At 44.9% G+C, this 26076-nt stretch overlaps 2 protein-coding genes across 3 annotated transcripts in view; both read left to right on the top strand.

The window, feature by feature from the left end:
- The window catches only part of LOC145342023 (mixed lineage kinase domain-like protein), a 29866-nt gene extending 22853 nt beyond the window's left edge, over positions 1 to 7013 (top strand). Inside the window, exons 8-11 of the mRNA XM_080187164.1 lie at positions 771 to 919; positions 1430 to 1479; positions 4118 to 4261; positions 4994 to 7013. Coding sequence (XP_080043290.1) covers positions 771 to 919; positions 1430 to 1479; positions 4118 to 4261; positions 4994 to 5064 — 414 coding nt within the window. The 3' untranslated portion in view covers positions 5065 to 7013. The remainder of the gene's footprint in view (positions 1 to 770; positions 920 to 1429; positions 1480 to 4117; positions 4262 to 4993) is intronic.
- A 15745-nt stretch (positions 7014 to 22758) lies between these two features.
- The window catches only part of rfwd3 (ring finger and WD repeat domain 3), a 36700-nt gene continuing 33382 nt past the window's right edge, over positions 22759 to 26076 (top strand). The window contains exons 1-2 of one of the 2 annotated variants that reach the window (XM_080187163.1): positions 22759 to 22811; positions 24255 to 24606. In XM_080187163.1, the coding sequence (XP_080043289.1) occupies positions 24257 to 24606 (350 nt within the window). In that variant the 5' untranslated portion in view covers positions 22759 to 22811; positions 24255 to 24256. Of the gene's footprint in view, positions 22812 to 22862; positions 22954 to 24254; positions 24607 to 26076 lie in introns of those variants that run through there. The other variant, XM_080187162.1, reaches the window with a different exon arrangement.

Here is a 26076-nt window from a genome sequence, read left to right as displayed (position 1 = left end):
TGACCCTTTATCTTGAAGTTGTGTCCAGTGTCCTGCATTCCCAGTTAGGAGGAAAGAAACGTCAGTATCTACCCTGTCAAGCACCTACAGAATAAGATGCACTCATTCTTTTAAACTCCATAGAGTATAGGCCCAATTTACTCAACATCTTAGCATAAGGCAACCTGAAAGAACAGACAGGCTTTTATTCTGTCTAGTCTATCAGATGGTGCAGTACTCCCTCAGCTGTGTCAAGTTAGATTTTGTACCCCAGTCCCTGGAGTGGAATATGAACTCTCAACCTTCAAACTTGTGGAAGTGCTACACCACAGCAGGTACTGGCAGCCAGCCTATTTTTGCAAGTAGGTTTTGCCTTTTTGAGTGTGGGAGTCTCATATTTTTTCCTCTGTGGGAGTTTTGCATTTTGCCTGCAGAATTTTAATCATGTGTGGTCTACTCTCAAATTGTGATGTGTCATTTTCACCCCCTGCTTCTAAAGCTCAGGCACCCATGTTGAAACACTCAGTTTATAAATTTCCTTTGTGTAAGTAATGTGCCTGCCTCTATTACACGAGTCCTGACATTTCAAAAGCATTTCAATGGTCGTAAAAGTTTTGGGACTTCCTGAGATTGTGAATGGTGCTAAATAAATACAAGTTCCTTGCTTCATTTTTGATTTCCACAATCAGCTCATTTCAGAATTACGTTGTTTAAAACACGAAGGAAAAATACACTTAACTTTCAGGAAGACTTACTGCTAGTTGTTTTCATCTATATTCTTCTTTGTTCAGTTAGCAGGACTGGAGCTAACAAAGACTGAAACTTCAATCAAACGTAACAAGTCAGCAAAAAGAGACTCAGCATCAGAAATCCCATATCTCTCACCACAGCAGCTCAATGAGGTGAATTACCCGTATGATGAGAAATGTGAAGTGTACAGGTAAGCATTGGCAGTGTCCCACAGCAAGAAGCAACAGAGTTTATCAACAGATATTAATGCATCTATTCCACTTACCAGAACCTGCAATGCAGTTATAACTTGTTACTTTTTCCTTATTTATTTGAATCTTCTCTTATGCTATTTTCGTGATGGTGTCCTGTACCCTACCCCTTTAGTTGGGTTTCCTAGTGCAAAAGCTGTGGAATACTACTTCCCTGAGTTGTAAATGTAGGTTATGAGACTGGGTTAATGCCCGCAAGTTCATTTTCAATCATTAGGGATTTGGTGATATTTTTACATTGACAGCAGTTTGTGCTACTTCTTTCTGGAGATTGGACAAGTGCAGCTTGCCAAGGATCAGGCATATTGGTCCAGATTGCCTTTTCTCCTTCCATACTGCAGTTTTAATGGAATTGCAATTTCTGTCAGCCTGCTTTCCCTCGTTGGCTGTACTGCTGTACCATCTGAGTAAAACATATGATTAAAACAGAGCCTTGATTTTTCTTTCAGCCTCGGGATTGTCCTGTGGGAAATCAGCAGCTGTAAAACACCATTTGAAGGTAATGTGTGTACACAGCTAACCGCAACTTGTGTGCATCTGGGACCCAGTGCAGCTTGTAGATTGCATTGTCGAGCGCAGTTGTTCCTGGTTATTTTTCCTTGGCTTTGCATAGCTCATTCACTGTAGTGATATAATAGAGAATGAAAGAAAGAAGGCACTTGTATTTATATAGATATCTGAGAGTGCTCTGCAATCAAATACTTTTGAAATATAGCCTCTGTTCCCATGTAGGAAATACATCAGACAATTTGCCCACAGCTGGATTCCACATACAGCAAGAGATAATGACCAGGTCATTTATTTCAGTAATGTTGGTCAAGGATTAAATACGGAGCTGGAAACTAATGAGAACTTCCCTGCTCTTGTTCAAAATATTGTCATGGTAATTTTTTACATGATTGAAAGAGCAGACAGAAATAACATTTTATGTTAAATCCTCCAACTGTACAATGCAGAGCAGATGTTTCCCCTTTCTGGACATGCTAGAACAAAAGGCCATAGTTTTAGGCGCAGATTGAAAACAGAAATAAGGAGGAATTACTTAATTCAAAGGGTCATGAATCTGTGGAATTCTCTACCCCAGAGTACACCGGACACTGAAACACTAACCAAATTTGAGGAGATAATTGGTTTTTAATGAAATGCTATGGGGTGTTGCGATGAGGCCAAAATGAGATCAGCCATGATCGTATTGAATAGCGGAGCAGGATCAAGTGGCTGAATGTCTTACTCCTAGTTCTAATGTTCTTTTTAACGTTTCCTCAGTACTGCACAGGAGTGCCAGCCTAGATTACATGCTTGAGTCTCTGGAGTGGGACTTGAACCCACAATCTTTTGACACTGAGGTAAGAGCACAACCACTGAGGCTACAGGTGACACAGTCCAACAGTATTACACCAAGTCCATTTTCTCCTGCCTTCTTTAAAGGCCTTGACATATGTTGGACTACAGGTCCATGGACACTGGGCACTGCCCAGTATCTACCCACACTAACTATGTGTGAGAATAGACTCTGACCATCACAGGCTAAGTTAATTGACCGTAGAAAACATCATGGCTGGGATTCTCCCAAAAAAATTCTAAGTGCCAAATTCACATAAAATCTGAATTAAATCCTGTTGGTTTTTTCAGCGGGATCTTCTAAATAAATCTCCCACACTCCGTGCACTACAGAGTGCATGGAGGGAACCCTGTAAAAAATCAGTGGGTGGGGCCTAATCCGGCTGGAGAGGCGAGCAGCATAGTGCTGAGTGGGCCGCTACACATGCGCCAATCTATTAGCGTCAAGATCAGTACATGCGCAATAGCCTGCATTGCCAGCCTCCCGATCGCTGTCCTCCTTCCCTCTGTCACCGGAGTGTAGAGTAGCATCGGCACCCCACCCCAGAGGCCCACCCCTTGGCGTGGCCCAATGCCTAGTGGGCAGTGCTATGTTGCCCCTTGGGCAGTGCCAGGGGGCAGGTTGGCACTACCAAGCTGGCAATGTCTAGGGGACACCCCATTACACTGACCCACTGAAGGGCCTCCATGGGCCACCCTCCACTCCAGTGGGTTCAGGCTGCCAGCTTCCCGCTAGTGGGAAGCTGTTGTAGACCCCCCCTTCCCCCCAGAGTGAAACATTCCTGATGGGGGCCGAGGCCCACTAATCAGATTCTAAACTTCATTTAAATAATTTATTCAGCTCCACGCTGATTTCTGGCATGGAGCTGATGGTGCCGAATATTCGGCAGCCGGAGATATGCAGAGTCCGTGGTGCCCAGCAGGAAGCTCGTTACACAGCCTCTGCTTGAGTCTCCTGGCCACTGTGCTGCTCGAGCTAAAAATGTAGAGCAGTGCAGCGGGCTGGGAGAATCACTCCCCCACAATTGATCCTGATTTTGTCCCCACCTGACATGCAAATACAGTAGGCTCCATTCATACCAAACGTACACAGTGAATAATTATTTGTTTGGACATAATCAGTCATTTCAAATGAAGAAATATAACTTCTTCAAACTGTTGCTAATACCATTTTAGCTGGAGAACTCCCGTTGCTTTAATTTAAGATTTATAATTTCATTTTGATATCTATTTACATGACAGGATCAATGACAGTGTGAGCTATGGCACAGCTCATGATAGTTGATCCTCCCAGTGTACTGGAACTCGCATCATGGCTGATTCTACAGTTGAACTCAATAAGCTAAGCAAGTACTATACAGAACAAAAACACTACTGTTTGCAGCCATACTGAAAACACGCACTAAGTCATTAATGGGCAATTGGGAATGGGCAAAACCCCCATCGACAATCTGGATTATTCAGTCTGACTCCAGCAGGGAATGATGGACATTAGCAAATATTCTTTAAAGGCAGCAGCTTATCAAGTTTTCAAACTCCTTACAAAAAATATTACTTTTTAAATAATTGATATTGGGTTAGGTGTGGAGCCAAGACCAGTAGAGGAACTTGTTGGGGTGGGCGGAGCTAGTGGGGATAATAGAATGTGGAGGGGTTGATGAGGTATGAGGTCATCAGGGCCTTGGCCAGTGGGAGCTGGTGATGGGATTGCTGAGAGGTGGAAGTACTGCTGATATGTCCGATGTTACTCAATCTGTGTATGGAAATGAAACTCAGATCTACTCTTTTTTGATCAGGTGTTAATCCCAAGGACATTCGCAAGCTGGTTTATGAGGAAAGGTTCCGTGAGCCGTTGCCGGGGGATGACTGTCCTCAAGACCTGGTTGAGCTGATTGATGAGTGCCGTGCCTTTGAGCCATTTGAACGTCCATCAGCTGGAGGTAGGTGCTGTGTGACTCTGGATAATCTAGGCCTACAGGTTGTACAGAGTGGAAATGGAGGGGGAACTCTCTGCACATGCTGGCATAATGAATCTGTTAAGCTAATTGCTGGCATAAACAACTTACAGTGGAGTCAAAGGGAAGTCCAGTTTTCACCAGCCAGCTGTAAGGTGGTAATTGTTGGGAATGGAGACCAAGAAAGATGGGGTAATTCAGTGAGTTGGGGAGAATCCCTCTCGCACTCTGTTACAATCAGTGGGGCAGAATTCCCCTGCTCTCTGGTACAGTGAGGGAGGTAGAGACATTCCTGCTCTCTGCTGGTATAGTGAGGGAGGCTGAATTCCCCCACTCTCTGGTACAGTGAGGGAGGTAGAGACATTCCTGCTCTCTGCTGGTATAGTGAGGGAGGCTGAATTCCCCCACTCTCTGGTACAGTGAGGGAGGTAGAGACATTCCTGCTCTCTGCTGGTACAGTGAGTAAAGTAGGAACCTCTTGTATAGTCTATGTTTATACATTCTGTTAGAGAGTGGTTTGTTCTCTCAATCATTGCCAGAAGCCTTGGGAGAGTTCTGACTCAATCCTCAGATGAGAGAGAGAGAGAGACACACCACAAGAGTCCAAGTGAAGGACACTTCTAACTGATGAACTGGAAGAGGGGGCTTTATGGTTTCTGGTCATTATTTGACTTCTCATTACCTTTTAGTCATTTATTATCACTGGTTCTGTTCCAGCTGTAGTCGATCAACTTCTGCAGATCCAAGAGCAAGTCAGCATAGAAAACACCAAACAGGACTCACCATGACCGGAGCTGCTTCTTCAATCAGAAATCAATCTTCTGTTTTAATCTGGTTAATATTTGCAATTAAATAACAAATTACTAATACTCAGGTTCCTCAAAATTAAGCAATGTAAATCTCAACCATGCTGTTTTTTTTTGTGTTTTAGGTTGCACTCCCTTTTTGTTTTCTTGAAGAACCTTTTATTGATGTTTTGTTTGCACTTCAGTCCCACGCTCCCAATCTATGAACACTGGAGAGGAGAGGATTGGGATAGCGACCTCCTCGTGAACCTGCTCCTGGGACTGGCGAAACGCACCATTTACAGATCCAAGCAGCGGGCGATCGAGGGGGCCGTCCATCGTGACAGTCTGTCCCTCTACCGTGGCCACGTTCGCGGCCAGGTGACCCTGGAGAGGGAGCATGTGGTGTCCATGGGCGTAGTTGGTGCCTTCTGCGCCCGCTGAGCACTGCAGGGGTTGGGGTGCATTATTGACCCTAATAATAAGTTTCCTTTGTATTTTGACTTTGTTTGAGCTGTTCCTCTTCCTTTTGGAGAGCTGCCCCTTTTACTTTGTCCTGATTAAACTTGAGTTTGTTTATTTGGTTTGACCTGAAAAGAGGCCAACCCTACAGGGAGGTGGGGGGGGACTGTTCATCCACCCTTGTTGTGTGATGTTTTTATTTTAAAATCCAGACCGTTACACTAGTGTACCTTTTAAGAAACATATTTTTATTCTGAAATCATGTTCTCTGCAGTTTATAAGCAGGCCTTTTGATTTTGTTTGCTTCATTGTTGCTAAGTTGTCTGCTAGAAGTCCTTTTATTGCTAATTCAGTAGCTTAAATGTGGTTTTGTTTATTTTTAATCTGGGCATAATGCACTGACTTGGAATTTATGACAGGGTGGCAGGTCATGTGTTTTAGATAGTTTTCTTCCATAGTAAATTCAAAGTTTAACTTTGAATTTGACTGATGACTGCTGTTTTAGTTAGATGTTTGGACATCAGACAGAAAAGCAGTATTTCTCCCTCTTTCCCTGGTCTTTTAAATTCTGCTGGTTAGCTGCAAGTAGGACCCCTGACCTTCCTGGAGTGAAAATCCTGCTGTTGGTGGTTTGCTAGTTATTACCTAGAGCCTCGCTCTCTCTCCCTGGTGTTTTGGAAAGCTATTCTGACTTCATACTTGTCTGTCTATCAGGAGAGCTGCAACCTCCAACCATAGGACTAAATGAACATTTGCATTTTCTGTGCTAAACCTGTGGCAAGAGTTTTGTTTATGGGACCTATTTGGTTGGAATGGTATTTAGCTATTAAGATTTATACAATATCATGGGTTTTTTTTCTTGTTTATAATTGGTAAAAGTTAGTGCTAATTTTCTTACTATACATGTTAACTGTATTCTTAAATAAACTTTGTTTGATACAAGCTCCCAAGCAGATCATTTGAATCATACCTGAGGTGAATACCTCATAGCAAAACTTATGATCCAGGTGGGCTCCATAAAACACTATGGCATTTCTGATCTGAATTATAACAAGACATACAGGTTAAAAAGTTTCAGCAGCTGAGGTTCCATTTGGCTGTTCAAATGGATATAAAAACTCCTGTGGGTCTATTTGAAACAGGGCTGAGTATATTTCTTGGCAATCTGTCTAACATCCCTCTTTAATCAACCACCAAAAACAGATTAACTGATTATCAATTTAATTTGCTGTTTATCGAACTTTGCTGTGAGTAGATTGGCTGCTTCATTTGTCTACTTAACACTTAAAGTAATTAATTGACTGTAAAGCACATTGAGATACATTTTACAAAAAAAAGGACCCATGTCTGAAGAAGGTGTAAGGTTATTCTGGATAGGTCAGAATGAAGAATTGAAATTACAATCAGAGCAGCCATAATGTTATTGAGTTGCAGAGCAGGCTCAAGGGACCTACTACTAATTCGTATGTTCAGATGTATCATTTTCATAATCATTGTTGTAAATGCATTTGTTTATCGAGATGTTTTCCAATTAAAGTTTGTCTCTTATTAAAAATGAAAGTTAAGCTCAAAATTGAGTTTGATTCATCATAGTATCCAATATTGCAACAATGATGATGCTTTCATCCAACCGCACCACAAAGCCTGTTGCAATTTGTCCAGTGTTTGATATTTCAAGTGCTTAGAGCCATAGTTTTCGAGTTACAGACAGAAATAAATATCAAGTGTGCACAAAAACCTTTGATTGCATAGAAAGGATAACAGAGGGCTTTTGTAGTCATTACAGTAATGATATTAACAACCTTCTATTCTAGTATATGATGCATGGTAGGTAAGTGTTCCACTAGTCTAAACTAGTGACCTTGTAACACATTGTCCCCTACTTCTAGGCCAGCTGTCTAAATGCAGTCACACTTTTTATATGGTAAGACTATCTCAGTAACCTTGTGGTGCTTTGGCAATTCCTAGGCCAGACATTCTAGTCTATACTGAAAGGCCAGCTGATTCTAAAGTGAAAGAGAGCTGTGGCATAATTTAATGTTCCATTGGAGGGAGATAACATTTCTGACAGATTCAAAACATATCAGTTTCTTGGTTCTGCTTGCAAGCAGGGGGCCTGCTTTCTTTAATATCATCATCAGTTATCTTGACCTCGGAGTCTTGAGCACTGTGGGTAATTTCTGATTTTTTATGAGGCTAATGGAAAAAGTGAAAGAAGAAACTAGACAACCGGAATGAATTTAAGATTTTGAATGCAATTGCTTCACATGGGGACAACAAAACCCAGAAAGGAGCTGTTATTTAAATAGAAAATAGGAAAGAACCTCTTTGACAACAGGTTGGCACAGCGGTAATACTCTTTGGTGGCAATAAGTAAAACAAATCAGATGCTGGAATGTAATAAAAGGTCAAGATTGATCTGAATTGGTGAAATAAGCCTTGTTATCCATGTACCATGCCCTTGGAGGGTGTTGGCAACCAGGGGCTTCCAATGAATTGATCCATGATTGTGCTTGACAAAGTGGTTTCACATTCTGCAGTGTGGCTGACCTAGAAACTCTTTGCTCTTACAGGTTGCTATCAGTGTATTCAACGGATTTACAGGCTGATAATTAAACTGTCCATGTTATGAAGCAAGGTCTGAAGTTGGCTTTAAGCCCAGAATGTCTGGCCTAGGAATTGCCAAAGCACCACAAGGTTACTGAGTTAGTCTTACCATATAAAAAGTGTGACTGCATTTAGACAGCTGGCCTAGAAGTAGGGGACAATGTGTTACAAGGTCACTAAGATAATCCTACCATGCACGTAGAACTTGATCAAGAAAGAAAATGCTTTGGGGGCACTACTCTGCATCAAGCATATGTTGGGTTCCTTCATCATGAAAAAAAAATCTAATACTGCATGTTTAAAACTTTATTGCTAGTTTTTTTTTAATGGATTTTTGCTGAACCAAAAAGGGTGGTTGCGATAAGTTAGCTGAAAACAAGATTGGCCCTTTGTTCGAGGCGCTCTCAGACTGTGGAATCTCACATTCATTGCACAGACCCCTTGTAATCAACAAAAGCAGAAGCAGTGCAGACAAAGTGGCTTTCCAACTAGGTATCATAGGAGATCAAGATTCATTAAGTTGGAAAAGATGCTCATAACCTTCTGGCCAGAAGCACATAAACTGATTGTTAAGCTGCCATTAATAGTTAATATGACATGTCACATGACCCAATCTCTGGCCTTTTTGGACAGTTTTATTATTATATATTTAGCCTCATAAGCAATCTACCTTTTAAAATCCAACTAGTGAACCCCCCCTAAACAACCCTCCAGGCAGAACAGCATAACCTACTCCTCAAGCCTGTTTCTGCTGGAAGATTTCCTATCACCACCTGCAAAGCTGACCCAGTCCCTTTGTACCTACATCATCTTGCGGTATCAACACCAACCATAAAATAAATTCTGCACCTCTTTGTCAAGCTAAACCTGAACTCGGGTGTCAAAAGAACTCCTCAAGTATTCTGGTCCCCCAAAAATCAAATGAACTAATATCCATTTCAGTGGTTCTTGTACTGTTACTACCCATTCAGAGTGTAATAGACTGGTAAATTGCAAACACACAACCCCCAGATTATCAATGTGAAATAAACTAAGCTGAGTTAAACACAAATGGCTGTGCATTATGAATAAACTTGATCACACAAACCATGGGTTTAGGAAACACAGCATCACATACTTTTGAAATAATTTGAAATGCCTTCTCTTTATGGACAGGTGATGGGAGGAAATTAGTCCTGTTTGCCTCTCTCCTATCCATAACACATGGTTTATTGGAAACCTATTCATTCCTACAGAATGGATCTTGTATCAACTTGCTATGACCATATTTGGGTAACTGTTCAGTTAAGACATGCAGAACATGTGATGAGCAAACTAACCTTGTGTTAAGAGAGCACTTTTTTCCAGGGCAGTCAGAAGAGGAGATGGGCTGAGTAAAGACACTGAATAAGCACTCTTTCTTCAGCAATCCTGCAAGCTTGTGTCCTGCCTGCTTTTCCACCAGCCACATTAAACAATCCCTTCAGCTCAAGAATCAATCTAGTGAACCTTCTCTGACTGCCTCCAATGCAAGTACCATATATCCCACCTTAAGTAAGGAGACCAAAACTGCAGAGCATCCTTGATGTAGTCTCAAAAATACTCTGTATAGTTGTAGCAAGTCTTCCCTACTTTTTTTACTCCATCCCCCTATCAATAAAGACTAACATACCATTTGTCTTCCAAATTAATTGATGTACATGCACACTAATGTTTTATGATTCATGAGGATATTCAGATCCCTTTGTACAATAGTATTCAGTCATCAATCTATTTTATTTTAAATAACATTGTGAACAACTTCAGACTTTTCTACATTATACTCCATCTCCCAATTTTTTGCCCACTCATGTAAGGTCTAGGTGCTAATTGAACATAAATTCTGATTGTCCTCATTTGAGACTTTGCACATAAGCAGCAAGAGTCAGTTTGGTGAAGTAACTCAAGACATTTTTTAATAAGTTGTTGATTAATACTTATCAAAAAGAAGTTTGCGTTCAGCTAGCATACTATGGCCGTTGCTTTCCAGTTCCACCTTGGCCTCTTTTAAGGTCAAACCAAATAAACAAACTCAAGTTAAATCAGGATGAAGTAAAAGGGGCAGTTCCCCAAAAGGAAGGGGGACAGCCCGAACAAAATCAAAGTACAAAGGAAACTTAAAAACATCAAATTAAAATGTGATTATTAGGGTCAGTAATGCACCTCAGCCCCTGTGGTCCCAACAGGCGCAAAGGTGTCAACTGTGCCCATGGACACCGCATGGTCCCGCTCCAGGGACACCTGGCTGCGAACATAGCCGCGGTAGAGGGTCAGATAGTCAGGATGGATGACTCCCTCAATTGCCCACTGCCTGGACCTATAAACGGCACGTTTCGCCAGGCCGAAGAGTAGGTTCACAAGAAGGTCGCCATCCCGACCCTCCCCTCTCCGCACCAGGTGTCCGTAGGTCAGGAGCGTGGGACTGGAGTGCAAACAAAACATCAATAAAAGGTTCTTCAGGAAAACAAAAAGGGAGTGCAACCTAAGACACGAAACACATGGTCCACAGACTCCACAAGGCCACAGAAGGGGCAAGCTTCGGAGCCCATGAACCAGTGAATCCAACAGTTCTGCGGAACTGCTGCATGCACCACCCTCCACCCCAGGTCCCCGCTGTAATTGGGGGAGATCCCTCCGTAAAGGGATCTCCACTGAGGACCTCCACCGCCCAACGGCAACAAGGTCCACCATGATGTATGCGGGCTACAGGGGAGGATGCGGTAGTGGAAGGTGTGCAGCAGCAGCCCGTACAGGAAATGCCTCCGCATGCTGGAAAAAGGCACGGAGGACATTTCTGCAAGGCGACTCATGCTGTGGGGCACCTGACCCGAGGGGGGGGTGGCAGTGGCTGAGGCTTTGGGCCAATGTGGAATTCCGTCAGAACAGGAGAACACCCAGGCAGGATCCCACCGCACACACACACTGCCTCGAGACCACGTGCGCACTCAGAGCCGAGCACGACCATCCTAAGGTCTTGGATGGCTTTAGTCGCGCACTGGACAGACACCCCCGCGCACTCAGCCAGCACGTGGGGGCTCATCCAGCACATGCCTCCATCATCCAGCATGTCCCCGATCCTGGTCACCCCACGTCCACAGCCTCCCTCTCCATCAGCTACCTGAAGTTATATGGCTGGAGGAGCAGATTCCTGAACAGCGGCTCTTGCACGAGAGATTTATTAGTCACAAGTAGGGTTACATTAACACTGTAATGAAGTTACTGTGAAAATCCCCTAGTTGCCACACTCTGATGCCTGTTTGGGTATACTGAGGAAGAATTTAGCATTTAGAAGTCTTTCAGACTTCTGGTAGGATATTGGAGCACCCGGAGGAGAGAGGAACGTGCAGACACCACACAGACAGTGACCCAAGCTGGGAATCGAACTCAGGTCCCTAGTGTTGTGAGGCAGTTTGTGCTAACCACTGTGTCACCGTGCTGCCCCAGTTCAGCCTTGGATGCAGGTTGATGTTCAGTGTTTATTCTCTCCCTGGAACTTCTGTTTCCCTGTAGACAACAGACTCACTCTTCAGTTTCAAACTTGCTGCACAACTTGCTCAGTGAAAGCTGCTGCTTATTAACTCTTTCCAAACCACAACCCACAGCGTGATCAGTGATGTTATTGCATTCTGATTGGCCTAAATGAGACAAAGCTATTTCTTAATTGGCTTAAGGGGTGTGCGATGGATCCATGATTAGTTTATGTGGTGTTATTAATCCAGAAACTCAACTAATGTTCTGAGGACCTTGGTTTGAATCCTGCCATGGCAGATAGTGAAACTTGAATTCAATAAAAATCTAGGTGGTGCATGATCAGTTTCTGGTTGGGTTCTTGAGGGTAATGGTCATTTCATTTCCTATTGTCTCTGACCGGTCCTCTAAGGCAGCGGTCTCCAAACTTTTCAGTATGAGGGCCACATCGTATATTTTACACATTTTCACGGGCCAAAGAAAAAAATTAGTTTCATAAATGAATGAATAAAATTTAAATGAATGAATAAGTTTTATTATTTAATAAATATTTCAAGTTGCTGCGGGCCAGATGTGGACCAGGGGCCGTAGTTTGGAGGCCCCTGCTCTGAGATATCATTTACGTGTGTGACCCCTTATTTGTTACTTCTTGTTAAGACAAAATAATGGTTTACGATATCTTCTTTTCCCATTTGTTTAGGATAGGGGAAATATGTCATCATGCCCCCATAGATTATATCTTGAACTCATCATCTCAGACTTTGTTTAATTAGCATTAAATCAGATCCCTATCAGTGATTTTTTTTAAGAGGCCAATCCTGGGCGATGTCTTTCTCTCTGCAATTACTTGGAATGAGTTACTAAAGTTGCTTATAACCTGAAAGCTAACAAAGATGATTGCAATGTGGGTGGTGCATAGATGCTATATAGAATATGTTTAGACTAGAATAAGTGAGAAAGGTTTTGTTGTCTGCTTTGTCTGAGATAAGACAGCATGCGATGTAAGAACATAAGAAATAGGAGCAGGAGTAGGCCATCTAGCCCTTCGAGCCTGCCCCGCCATTCAATAAGATCATGGCTGATCTGTTGTGGCTCAGTTCCACTTTCCCGCCCTCTCCCCATAACCCTTAATCCCCTCTCTTATCAAAAACCCATCAACCCGCTTCTTAAAAATATTTAGCGAGGCAGCCTCCACCACTTCAACGGGCAGAGAATTCCAGAGATTCACCACCCTTTGAGTGAAGAAGTTCCTCCTCAACTCCGTTCTAAACCGCCTCCCCTTTATCTTGAGGCTGTGCCCCCTAGTCCTACTGCCTTTTTTGAGCGGGAAGAGTCTCTCCACCTCTATCCTATCCATCCCATTCATCATCTTATACGTCTCAATGAGATCTCCCCTCATTCTTCTAAACTCTAACGAGTACAAGCCTAGTTTATTCAGCCTCTCCTCATAGCTCAATCCCCTCAACTCCGGTATCAGCCTAGTAAACCTCCTCTGCACTCCCTCCAGGGCCAAAATATCCTTGCGCAGGTGCGGCGCCCAAAACTGCACACAGTACTCCAGCTGCGGCCTCACCAATGCCCTATACAGCTGCAGCAAGACCTCCCTACTTTTATATTCAATCCCCCTCGCTATGAAGGCCAGCATCCCATTCACCTTCCTGACCACCTGCTGCACCTGCAAGCTGGGTTTTTGCGACTCATGCACAAGGACCCCGAGGTCCCTCTGCACCGTCGCCTGCTGCAGTTTTTCGCCACGTAAGTAATAGTCCTTCCTACCATTCTTCCTACCAAAGTGGACCACCTCACACTTGCCAACATTAAATTCCATTTGCCATTTCCTGGCCCATTCGCCCAGCCTATCTAGATCCTTCTGCAGACTCTCCACACCCTCTGCACAATTTGCCTTTCCCCCAATCTTGGTGTCATCAGCAAATTTCGACACCCTGCACTCGGTTCCCTCCTCCAGATCATCTATATAAATGGTAAATAGCTGAGGCCCCAGCACCGACCCCTGGGGCACCCCGCTAGTCACCAACCGCCAATCCGAATAGCACCCATTGACCCCCACTCTCTGCCTCCTATTTGACAACCAATCCTCTATCCACGCTAACACCCTACCCCCAACTCCATGTCCCCTGACCTTCTGCAATAACTTCTTGTGAGGTACCTTGTCAAACGCCTTCTGAAAATCCAGAAAGACCACATCCACCGGCTCTCCTCTATCCACTGCCCTAGACACATCCTCATAGAACTCCAGTAAATTTGTCAGACACGACTTCCCTTTAATGAAACCGTGTTGCGTCCGCCCTATCAAGCAATTCCCTTCAAGATGCCTCGCAATTTCCTCCTTAATGACGGATTCTAACATTTTACCTACCACAGACGTTAAACTAACCGGCCTATAATTCCCTGCCTTTTGCCTGGCACCCTTCTTAAACAACGGCGTAACATTAGCCGTTTTCCAATCTTCCGGCACTTCCCCGGAATCCAGCGACGTCTGGAAAATAACCACCAAGGCATCCACTATAACCTCCGCCATTTCTTTCAGAACCCTCGGATGCATTCCATCCGGTCCTGGGGACTTGTCCACAATCAGCCCCCCTCCAGTCTGTCGAGCACCACCTCTCTAGTAACAGTAATGTCATTAAGACCCTCCATCCCTACCACCTTTCCATCACTAACACCCGGCAAATTATTCACGTCCTCCTCCGTGAAGACAGAAACAAAAAAGTTATTCAAGACCTTAGCCATATCCCCATCCCCTACCACTAGCTCCCCTTTCTCATCCTCTAAAGGACCAACGTTCACCCTAGCCAGCCTCTTCCTTTTTATATATTTATAAAAACTCTTGCTATCCTTTTTTATATTAAGTGCTAGCCCAGCCTCATAGCTTCTCCTACCCTCCTTTATCAACTTCTTTGTCAATCTTTGTTGACATTTAAACCTTTCCCAATCCTCTTCTCGCCCACTGCTCTTAGCTACTCTAAATTCCTCCGCTTTTAATTTAACACTTTCCTTCACCTCCTTCGTTATCCACGGCTTATTACCTCTCTTCCTACTGTCCTTTTTAACCATCGGAATAAATTTCTGCTGAGCACCAAGAAAGATCTCCTTAAAGATCCTCCACTGCTCCTCAGCAGACCTACCTTCCAACGCACTCCCCCAGTCCACATTCGCCAATTCTTCTCTCATCCTACCATACTCCCCTCTATTCAAACAAAGGACGCGTGTCCGGGAACCCACTTTCTCCTCCTCCATCTGCACCAGAAACTCCACCATACAATGATCACTCTCTCCAAGAGGATCCTTCACCGCAAGGTCCCTAATTCTACCCGCCTCATTACATAGCACCAGATCCAAGATAGCTCGCTCCCTCGTCGGCTCCAACACACACTGTTCAAGGAAATTATCCCGGCAGCATTCCAAGAACTCCTCCTCGAGCCCACCTCGTCCAACATGGGTCGACCAATCAATATGCAGATTGAAATCTCCCATAACTACTGCCGTCCCATTCCTGCACGCCACACTTATTTGCGTGTTAACAGCCCGCCCCACCTCCAGATCATTATTCGGGGGCCTATAGACGACACCCACCAGCGTCTTCCTCCCTTTGCTGTTCCTAATCTCCACCCACAACGATTCCACGTTCTGCTCTTTGGCTCCGATATCATCCCTTGCTACCACCTTGATACTATCCTTAATCAGCAGAGCTACGCCACCCCCTCTTTCCTCCTGCCTATCCTTCCTAAACACTTGATAGCCCTGTACATTCATCTCCCAGTCCCTGTCACCTTGCAGCCACGTCTCTGTAATGGCCACCAGATCGTATCCATTTGTGTCGATCTGTGCCACCAGCTCATCCACTTTATTTCGAATGCTTCGTGCATTCAGATAAAGAGCTTTCATCCCAGCCTTCACCTGGACCCTATTTGCCGTAACGCCACCAATTGGGACATCCTCGGCCTCTTCCCTTACCTGTACCCTATCCTTAACTTTAGACCTCGTAGCGTCACCTACCCTCGCACCCTCCCCCCCCCTAAGTAGTTTAAAGCCCTGTCTACAGTCCTCTTTACTCGATTCGCCAACACTCTGGTCCCAGCACGATTCAGACCAACCCCATCTCGCCCGAACAAGTCCCACCTACCCCAATACTGGTGCCAATGCCCCATAAATTCGAACCCATTCCTCCCACACCAATCCCTGAGCCACCCATTCACTTCCTTTATCCTGTCAACCCTACGCCCGTCTGCACTCAGTTCAGGCAGTAGCCCAGAGACGACCACCTTGTCATTGGTCCAGATGTCTAAATGATATATAGATGCCAGTATGTCCAACAGAAATTTGTTAACACAGACACTTATCAATGTGTTTTTGTTGAGAGAACTGCTCTGCCACAGTATGTTATCTGTCAGTGGTTAGTATAATACAATTAAAATTACAGAATAGCTTTATAAAACAAAGTTACAGAAATTACACAGACTATGTAAAATACATATAAAATCATGGTTTAAAGTGATTGGTGTGTTGAACATAATAACACGTTTAATTAACAGACTTAAAATTTAAAAGAACTATAGAGTTACAAAAGCTAATTACAGAACTTAAATCTAAACTTATAAAACCAAAGATGGTTACATACTGAGAAAAAAGTGACTACTTTTAACCTTCACAAGTTAAACTGTCCTAATTTAATGCACAAGGCTGAATGTTTTAACACATTTTTCTTTGCATTGCGGATCTTTGAATTTAGTGAACACAACAGATAATTTTAATTGCTGGGGAGGTGGATGGCTCCACACTAGTACTATGCAATCTTGAAGTCTGGCATCACTGTCTTAAAGGCCAAATACTTTCACTCCCTTGTCAGGTTTGGCTGTGATGCTAAGACCAAGTAATGTGATGAGCTAGTGTCCTAAAATTTAGCATAAAACCATATTGGGTTGACATTGGGTTTGATTATTTGACTAATACCCATAATTAAACTGCAAACTTATTGTGAATAAGTATGAAAATTAAATTTCCCCACATTCTCTTAACCTATCAATGTCTCTTTGCTGCCTTTTGCATGCTCCTCACAACTTACTATCCTACTTCTCCTTGTATCATCAGCAAATTTGGATAAAATTCACTTGGTTGTTTCACCCAAGTCATTAATATAGCTTGTAAACATTTGATGTCTGTGGTCTACTGGTATAGTTTGGTAACCTGAAAATGACCCATTTGTCCTGACCCTCTGGTTCCTGTTTGTTAGCCAAACCTCTATTCCTTATATATCTGTAACACCATGAGCTTATTTGATTTGATTTGATTTATTATTGTCACATGTATTAACATGCAGTGAAAAGTATTGTTTCTTGCGTGCTATACAGACAAAATATACCATTCATTGAGAAGGAAATGAGAGAGTGCAGAATATAGTGTTATAGTCATAGCTAGGGTATGGAGAAAGATCAGCTTAATGCAAGGTAAGTCCATTCACAAGTCTAACAGCAGCAGGGAAGAAACTGTCCTTGAGTCAGTTGGTACATGACCTCAGACTTTTGTATCTTCTTCCCGCTGGAAGCAGGGGGAAGAGAGAATGTCTGGGTGTGTGGGGTCCTTAAATTATGCTGACTACTTTGCCGAGGCAGCGGGAAGTGTAGACAGAATCATTGGATGAGAGGCTGCTTCGTGTGATGGATTGGGCTACTTTCATGGCCTTTTGTAGTTCCTTGCAGTCTTGGACAGACCAGATAGCAAACTGTGATGCAACCAGAAAAAAATGCTTTCGATAGTGCATTTGTAAAAGTTGATGAGAGTCATAGCTGACATGCCAAATTTCCTTAGTCTTCTGAGAAAATGGAGGCATTGGTGGGCTTTCTTAACTATAGTGTTGGCATGGGGAGACCAGCACAGACTGTTGGTGATCTGCACACCTGAAAACTTGAAGCTCTTGACCTGATGCAAATAAGGGCATGTTCCCTTTCACGCTTCCTGAAATCGATGACAATCTCCTTTGTTTTGTTGACATTGAGGGAGAGATTATTGTTGCCACACCAGTTCTCCAGATTCTCTTTCTCATTCCTCTACTCTGTCCCATCATTGTTTGAGATCTGATAAACTTGAAAATCAAATTGGAGGGGAATTTTGCCACATAGTCATAGGTATGTAAGAAGTATAGTAGAGGGCTGAGAACACAGCCTTGTGGGGCAGTGGTGTTGAGGATGATCATGGAGGAGGTGTTGTTGCCTATCCTTATGGATTGTGGTTTGTGAGTTAGGAAGTTCAGGATCCAGTCACAGAGAAAGGTGCTGAGACCCAGGTCACGGAGTTTGGAATGAATTCCGAGGGAATAATATGTTGAAGGCTGATCTATAGTCAATAAATAGGAGTCTGATATAAGTGTCTTCGTTATCTAGGTGTTCCAGGATTGAATGCAGGGTGATGGCATCTGCTGTGGACCTGTTGCGGCATTTTATGAATCGTAGTGGATCCAGATAGTCCGGGGGGCTGGAATTGATTTGTGCCATAATTAGCCTTGAGTAGTAACCACAATATTGTCCACCTACAATACCTCCCATCTTGGTCTTAATGAAAAGAGGATCGACACTCCACAACCTCCAACCCAATTATATGCCTCCTTGCTTCCAAAATCATGTTGGAGGGTGGTGCAGCATATTAAATTTTGCCTATAATCTGAAGGCTCTGAAATATTTCAGCCAGGGGGAGGTGGTATAGTGGTAGTGTCACTGGACTAGTAAACTAGGGTGATGTTCTGGGGAATTGGATTCAAATTACACCAGAGCAGATGGTGAAATTTGAGGGACGGTACAGTAGCATAGTGGTTAACACTGCTGCTTCACAGCTCCAGAGACCTGGGTTTGATTCCTGGCTTGGGTCACTGTCTGTGTGGAGTTTGCACATTCTCCTCATGTCTGTGTGGGTTTCCTTCGGGTGCTCTGATTTCCTCTCACAGTCCAAAGATGTACGGGTTAGGTTGATTGGCCATGCTAAAATTGCCCCTTAGTGTCCTGAGATGCGTAGGTTAGAGAGATTAGTAGGTAAAGGATATGGGCGTAGGGCCTGGGTGGGATTGTGGTCGATGCAGACTCAATGGGCCGAAGGGCCTCTTTCAGCACTGTAGGGTTCTATGATTCTTTGTCTGCATTATGACACTGTTATTAGATCTCCATTTACAACTAAACATTTTGTTATATTTAACACTTTCCCATAGAAACTGGAAGCAGGAGTAGGTCATTCAGCCTTCGAGCCTGCTCCACTGTTCATTTTGATCATGGCTGATCATTGAATTCAATATCCTGATCCCTTCTTCGCATCCCAAATGATATATCTAGTTTCTTCTTGAAATCAGGCGACATTTTTGACTCAATTACATTATGGTTGTGAATTCCACACATTCACCACCCTCTGGGTGAAATGATTTCTCCTCATCTCAGTTCTAAAAAGTTTACCCCTCAATCACTCTCACCTATGTTTTTCTTCGTTGCATCTCAAGCTGCTCTCCTGACTAGTTTCACCCTCCTAGTGACATTCCAGCTCTGGCCAAACTACCCCCCAGAAGTTTCATTATTTATACCTAACCCATTGTCAGTTGTTTATGTCTAGACTGTTCATGAGATCTGTTAACAAGTTGTTCATAATAGCCATTCAGTTCACCTGTTTTTATTCATTGCAAACTGTTGTTCACTAAACTAACTTCTATTCTAATTTCACATACCAATAAACTCACATACTTCAGGCAACATCTTAATTAAGCAAGGTTAAATGAAAAGTCTTGAGAACAGCTTGAGAAACATTGAAACTAGAAGCAGGAGTAGACCATTTGGCCCTTTGAGCCTGCTCTGCTATTCATTTTGATCATAGCTGATCAACGAATTCAATATCCTGATTTCGCCCTTCCCCCCAACATATCTCTTGATCCCTTTAGCCCCTAGAGCTATATCTAATTTCTTCTCAAAATCAGACAACGTTTATGCCTCAATTACATTCTGTGGTAATGAAGTCCACATTTCTCCTCACCTCAGCGCTAAAAATTCCCCTTATTCTTAAACAATGACCCCCAGCTCTGGATTCCATCACCATTGGGAACATTCTTTCTTAATCTACCCTATACAACCCTGTTAGAATTTTGTAAGTTTCTATGAGATCTCCTGTCACTCTTCTAAACTCCAGGGAATAGAGTCCTACCCAACTTAGTCGCTCCTCATATGACAGACCTGCCATCCCAGGGATCAGCCTAGTAAATCTTCGCTGTACACCCCCTATATGTGGCAAGGACATCCTTCCTCAGATAAGGGCATCAAAACTACACACAATACTCCAGACGTGGCCTCACCAACATCATATACAATTGCAGCAAAACATCACCATCTTGATTAATTCACATCAGCTTCCATAATAAGAGAATGATTTGTACCCTGGTTTTCTGTGTTTACATTGTAAAATCTACTATTAAATCTGGATCCATGAACATCTGAACGTAAAAATGAGCTTACTGGATAAGAGGAACTATAAAATGTTAATTTGGATATTCAACGTACAGAATTCATTCTCTGATGACACAAACTGCAGAACTGACAAATACAAAAGCATGGAATTTGATTTCCTGCCTTATGGGAATTTCAGTGAACTTGAATTTGGATTGGAAGCAGGAGTGGGGTTCATGGATCTTTGAGCATGACACTCTGGGTAAGTTTTTATAAGGACAGGTAAACTGTGTTATTGGGCATAGCTTCAAATGAGTTATTTGAGACTAAATAAGCCAGTAAGGAGCTTTATAAATCAACAGCCAATCTATATTTTATGATGGAGACCACAATGATAGAGTGGGTGGCAGTGTGTCACAATGGATACCAACATTTTTCACACAGAGGGTCGTGGGGGTATGGAATGCGCTACCGAGTAGGGTGGTGGAGGCAGGCACGTTGGACTTGTTTAAGGTTTACTTAGATAGACACATGAGCGAATCAAGGATGGAGGGTTATAGTGGAGGGTATTAAATAGGGTCAGAGCCTTGGGACGACACCGGAAATGTAGTATTACATGTTAACGTTTTGTCTTTTTATTCCACAGGTGTCGGTCCACCTTGTTGTCAAACGAGGGGCATGCATACGGTGGGTCGTGCGTGGGCTGCTCTTGGAGGTTCCGGGAGTGGCCTAGTACTTCGTGTCGTTGTGTGTGCTTAATCCTGGACCAGCAGACGGGCACCGCAACAGCTCAGTGACTATCACTGCTAGCTGTGCAGATACATGGATTTGGGCCAGTGTCTGTGGGAGTTTGCGCATTCTCCCTGTGGTTGCGTGGGTTTCCTCCGGGCGCTCCGGTTTCCTCCCACACCCCAAAGATGTGCTCTTAGGCTGATTGGTGTACCAAATTGACACTATTCTCCCCTGAATCTGGCTACATTAGGGGTTCCACTCACATACACACAGGGCAGGGTCGGTGTAGGAAGATACGGCGGCTTGGGCTTGTTGGGCTGAAGGGCCTGTTTCCCGTTCTTTGTTTGCAGAGGTGGAGTGAGAGCATTTTGTTCATTCACAGTGTGGGTGGGGTTTTCTTCAATATGGTGGGGTGGGGGCAATTCTGGGCAGAGAGCTAGAAATTCCACTGTTTTGAGATGCGAGCACAGTTGAAAGCAAGTTCATTGGCCCAGTTTCTGAAAGAGTGAAATACAGGTCCATCTACGTGACCCAGAAGTTGCAGTGGAACTGGGCCCTATGTGATCAAGGTTTATGTGGAAATGAACAAGGTGTGAGACACAGGTGAAAAAGAAGAATGTGAAGTCTGGACTGAGAAGCAGAGAATAGGCAAACACAAGTTAGCTGCTGGTGTTTCTGTTACTTGAAGTAACTGACTCACTGTAATTGGCCATAAATGAAAAAGAAGAACATGAAGGCTGAATCCAGGAGCAGAGAATAGACAAATACAAAATTGGTGCTGCTGATTCTGGAAAAATGCACTGTTTGTTGAAGGCCATGTCTACGGAACTTGGGTTGAAAGGGAGTGCTATTAGATGAGAATTTGGTGGCTAAATCCTTGAAGGGGCTGAAATTCTACCTGGGCTTTGAAGGAGTTTGTGCTTGGAACAGGTGACATGTATGCTGGGGTTCATTGCTTAGTAAGTCTGTGAGATCTGACTTTGTTGCACCTGCTATTAAAAGTGTAATTTATAACCTATATTGAACATGATTTGCCGGTTAATTCAGGTTTAATTTACGCTAATTTTTGTTTTGTTGAAGTCAGTTATAAAAAGTAAAATCTTGTTGAGTAATTTATTTTGTGGATGATTATTCAGTAAATTTATTTTTGTTTGGTTTGTTGATCACCACAATTGGTTTGTATTTGAAAATAATAACAATTTATGATTTTATATTAAGTTTGATGTTTAAAAAGTTGTCTCCTGATTCATGGGACAGTTGGATTGGTGTCAATGCAATAATAAATTCCTGATTTAATTGAAAAGGATCCTTTTGTTTTGGTAGCACTTAATGTTTATTTTGGCATCCTTCTAGATTGATTCCATGGGAACAGTGCCTGAAAAGGAACACTTGCAATGAATTTTATCTGGTAACCCTGGTGTAACTCTGTTACCAAATAATTCTATTGGTCTTTAACCTGCCGTTGTGACACTTCTCAAGAGACACCAGAAAGAAAGATCAAGCTTTGAGCACTACTGTTGTCCCACCAAGGGCAATGGTCGTTCCCCTCCAAGGTACGATATGTTGTTGTTCAATTTTCCAATTGGCTTCTTTTAAGGTCAAACCAAGTAAACAAACAAGTTAAATCAAGACAAAGTAAAAAGGGCAGCTCCCCAAAAAGAGGGGGAACAGCCCAAACAAAATCAAAGTACAAAGGAAACTTGAAAACATCAAATTAAAATGTGCAATTGTCCAATTGGAGACTGGATGAAGGAGGAACACGGGTCACAGCCAAGTCCGCATGGTGGTAGTGAGATGAAGATGGGTAGTGAGAGCTGTGGAAGAGACACTGTCTCTCTGAGCAGCCCCAAGCAACAGCACTCAGAACAAACGGCACTGTTATGCTGATTGACAGCCCACCTCCGCATCTGATTGGTGCTGATGGTTGATTGGCATGTGGACTGACGCACCCATTGGTTGGCGCTGGAGTGGGCGGCCGCAGCGGGCGGCCTAGCGAGTGGCGCGGATTTTCGGTTGAAGCTGAGGCCGAGGCGGGGGGTGAGTGTGAGGCCTAGGCTGGGCTGCGGCCGAGCCGCCTTCTCCCGGAATGTCCCTGGTTCTGTTTATCGTTGTTGTGACCAGTGCGGCCCTGCGGAGCCCCAGGCTCCAATTGGACGCCGGGATCCCAGAGCTTTCCCCGGTGAGGCCCTGAGATACTCGCCCTGGGTCCAGGAGCCAGGCGAGGCCTCCCTTCGAATGTAACACATTCCCGGTGCCGGCCACAGGCAGCACCTGAAGTTTCACCCCCCCCAACACTGTCCCTGACCGAATTACCCCCCACCCCATCACCGCTATACCCAGCTCCTTTCTCCTTCTGCACACTTCTTCCAAACACTCACTCTGTGCCTCCCCCAAATCCCCGTTCCCCCGCAAACCCTGGCTCCCGTTGCCCATCCCAAACCCCACACAGTTCCTTTCACAGACCCCAAACCCTCTTTCTCCTCCCTTGACTGCCCCTCGCCAACGACCCCCCAACTGCCCCTCGCCAACGACCCCCCGACTGCCCCTCGCCAACGACCCCCCGACTGCCCCTCGCCAACGACCCCCCGACTGCCCCTCGCCAACGACCCCCCGACTGCCCCTCGCCAACGACCCCCCGACTGCCCCTCGCCAACGACCCCCCGACTGCCCCTCGCCAACGACCCCCCGACTGCTCCTCGCCAACGACCCCCCGACTGCCCCTCGCCAACGACCCCCCCGACTGCCCCTCGCCAACGACCCCCCGACTGCCCCTCGCCAACGACCCCCCCGACTGCCCCTCGCCAACGACCCCCCCGACTGCCCCTCGCCAACGACCCCCCCGACTGCCCCTCGCCAACGACCCCCCCGACTGCCCCTCGCCAACGACCCCCCCGACTGCCCCTCGCCAACGACCCCCCCGACTGCCCCTCGCCAACGACCCCCCCGACTGCCCCTCGCCAACGACCCCCCCGACTGCCCCTCGCCAACGACCCCCCCGACTGCCCCTCGCCAACGACCCCCCCGACTGCCCCTCGCCAACGACCCCCCCGACTGCCCCTCGCCAACGACCCCCCCGACTGCCCCTCGCCAACGACCCCCCCGACTGCCCCTCGCCAACGACCCCCCCGACTGCCCCTCGCCAACGACCCCCCCGACTGCCCCTCGCCAACGACCCCCCCGACTGCCCCTCGCCAACGACCCCCCCGACTGCCCCTCGCCAACGACCCCCCCGACTGCCCCTCGCCAACGACCCCCCGCCTGCCCCTCGCCAACGTCCCCTTTGCACACTTCCTCCAAACACCCATTCTGTGCCTCCCCCAAACCCCAACTCACCGTTTTCCCCCCCCAAACCCTGGCTCCCGTTGCCCATCCCAAACCCCATACAGCTCCTTTCACAGACCCCCAAACCCTCTTTTTCCTCTCCCGACTGCCCCTTGCCAACCTCCCCCACTGGCTGATCTCTGCTGCTCTCTGTCATAGGAATGGCTGAAGAAGTAACTGATGTAGATATGCAGCCAGAAGAGGAAGCTGTGCCTACACAATTGACTCTCCGAGATGCAGCTTTGAGGCCAACAGTACCAGGTTTGAGTACTGCACCCATTGGCGAGGAGGCAGGGGCACCCTCGGGAACCGAAGCCCCTTCAACTGCTCACAGTGGTGGATTGGAAGCAGCGTTGCTAACTGAGGAACTTCAAAGACTGCAAGGGGCGCTGAGAACTGTGGCGCAGCACTTTTCTCTTGGACAAAGACCTGGGCACCAGCGTAGGCAAATGAGACGGAATGGCCGTCGTCAGCTGGGAGCAAGTGCTTCCCAGAGATCTACATCATCCAGGTAACCCTGAAACTTGGTGTCCAGTGACAATTCACATAAAAAACCAACTAGATTTTCAAGTATTTACAAGCATTAGGTTCAGGTCAATTGCTTTTACTTCAATATTCCTTTGACGAGGTGAATAATCTAATGCTCTGGTTCTCTCAGTCTGTCTCGCCACTTGGTAGCACCGCATCCATGATCCAGCTGAATGGCCAGCTATACTGCAAAAAAATTCAGGTTGGATTTTGAAATCCCAATGAATTGTATTTTCATTTGATGAAATCAGGGCGCTACATTGTACTTTTGTGTATGCTCATGGGAAACTTTGTTGTACTGGTCTGTCACTGTCTAAATCCAGTAACACTTGCCGCCAACTTTTAGGCAAGGAATACTGTAGTGGGAATTATTGTCATTCTGAATAACATACTTTCAATGCTCAAGTTCAGTGATTTTCCTGTCCTGGGATAGATTGTATTTAGACTGGAAACCACCCGTCTATGTTCAACCAGTACGCTAAAGAAGGAAGTAAGCCATGCATTTCAGAACTGCTGCTTGTCTCACCCTCTATATATATCAGTTGTAAGAAGTCTCACAACACCAGGTTAAAGTCCAACAGGTTTATTTGGTAGTAAACGCCACTAGCTTTCGGAGCACTGCTCCTTCGTCAGGTGAGTGGGGTGAGTAGTCCACTCACCTGACGAAGGAGCAGCGCTCCAAAAACTAGTGGCGTTTACTACCAAATAAACCTGTTGGACTTTAACCAGGTGCTGTGAGACTTCTTACTATGTTTACCCCAGTCCAATGCTGGCATCTCCACATCATGTATATCAGTTGTGGCGTTAGAAACCTGCAAACTAAAATCCTTCTTCCCTCCTCATGGAAGTTCCAGGTGTATTGGGCCACTGCAGCAGTAAACATCTATCTGTAGTGGGATGAAGGTGGGGAATTTCACAGGTCAGGAATGTAAGCCAGAGAACATTGTAGAGATGGGTTAGACAAGGTGCCAAGATTAATGTTCTGGAGACATGTTCAAATCCCACTATGGCAACCGGATGAATTTAAATTCAAGCAACAAATAAATCTGGAATTGAAAGTTTGTCATTGTTAACGATTATAATGAAACTCCAGGATTGTCGCATAAATTTGCGTGGGTTCCCTCTGGTTGCTCCGGTTTCCAACCACAGTCCAAAGGTGTGCGGGTTAGGTGGATTGGCCATGCTAAATTGACCCTAGTGTCAGGGGGACTCACAGGGTAAATATGTGGGGTTGCAGGAATAGGACCTGGGTGGGATTGTGCTCGGTGCAGACTCGGCGGGCTGAACGGCTTCCCTGTGCACTGTAGGACTGTAGGGATTCTGTGGAAGTCCACCTGGTTCACTAATGTCCTTAGGAAGGAAATCTGCTTTCCTGTTCTCGTCTGACGTACATATGATTCAAGATCCACAGAAACATGATTGACTCTTAACTGCCCTCTAAAGTGGCCTAGTA

This window comes from Carcharhinus amblyrhynchos, chromosome 4 (genome assembly GCF_965287045.1).
Source record: "Carcharhinus amblyrhynchos chromosome 4, sCarAmb.v2.hapA, whole genome shotgun sequence".
Lineage (NCBI taxonomy): Eukaryota > Metazoa > Chordata > Chondrichthyes > Carcharhiniformes > Carcharhinidae > Carcharhinus > Carcharhinus amblyrhynchos.
The sequence above is the reverse complement of the archived record's forward strand: the minus strand, read 5'-3'. Positions and strand labels throughout refer to the sequence as shown.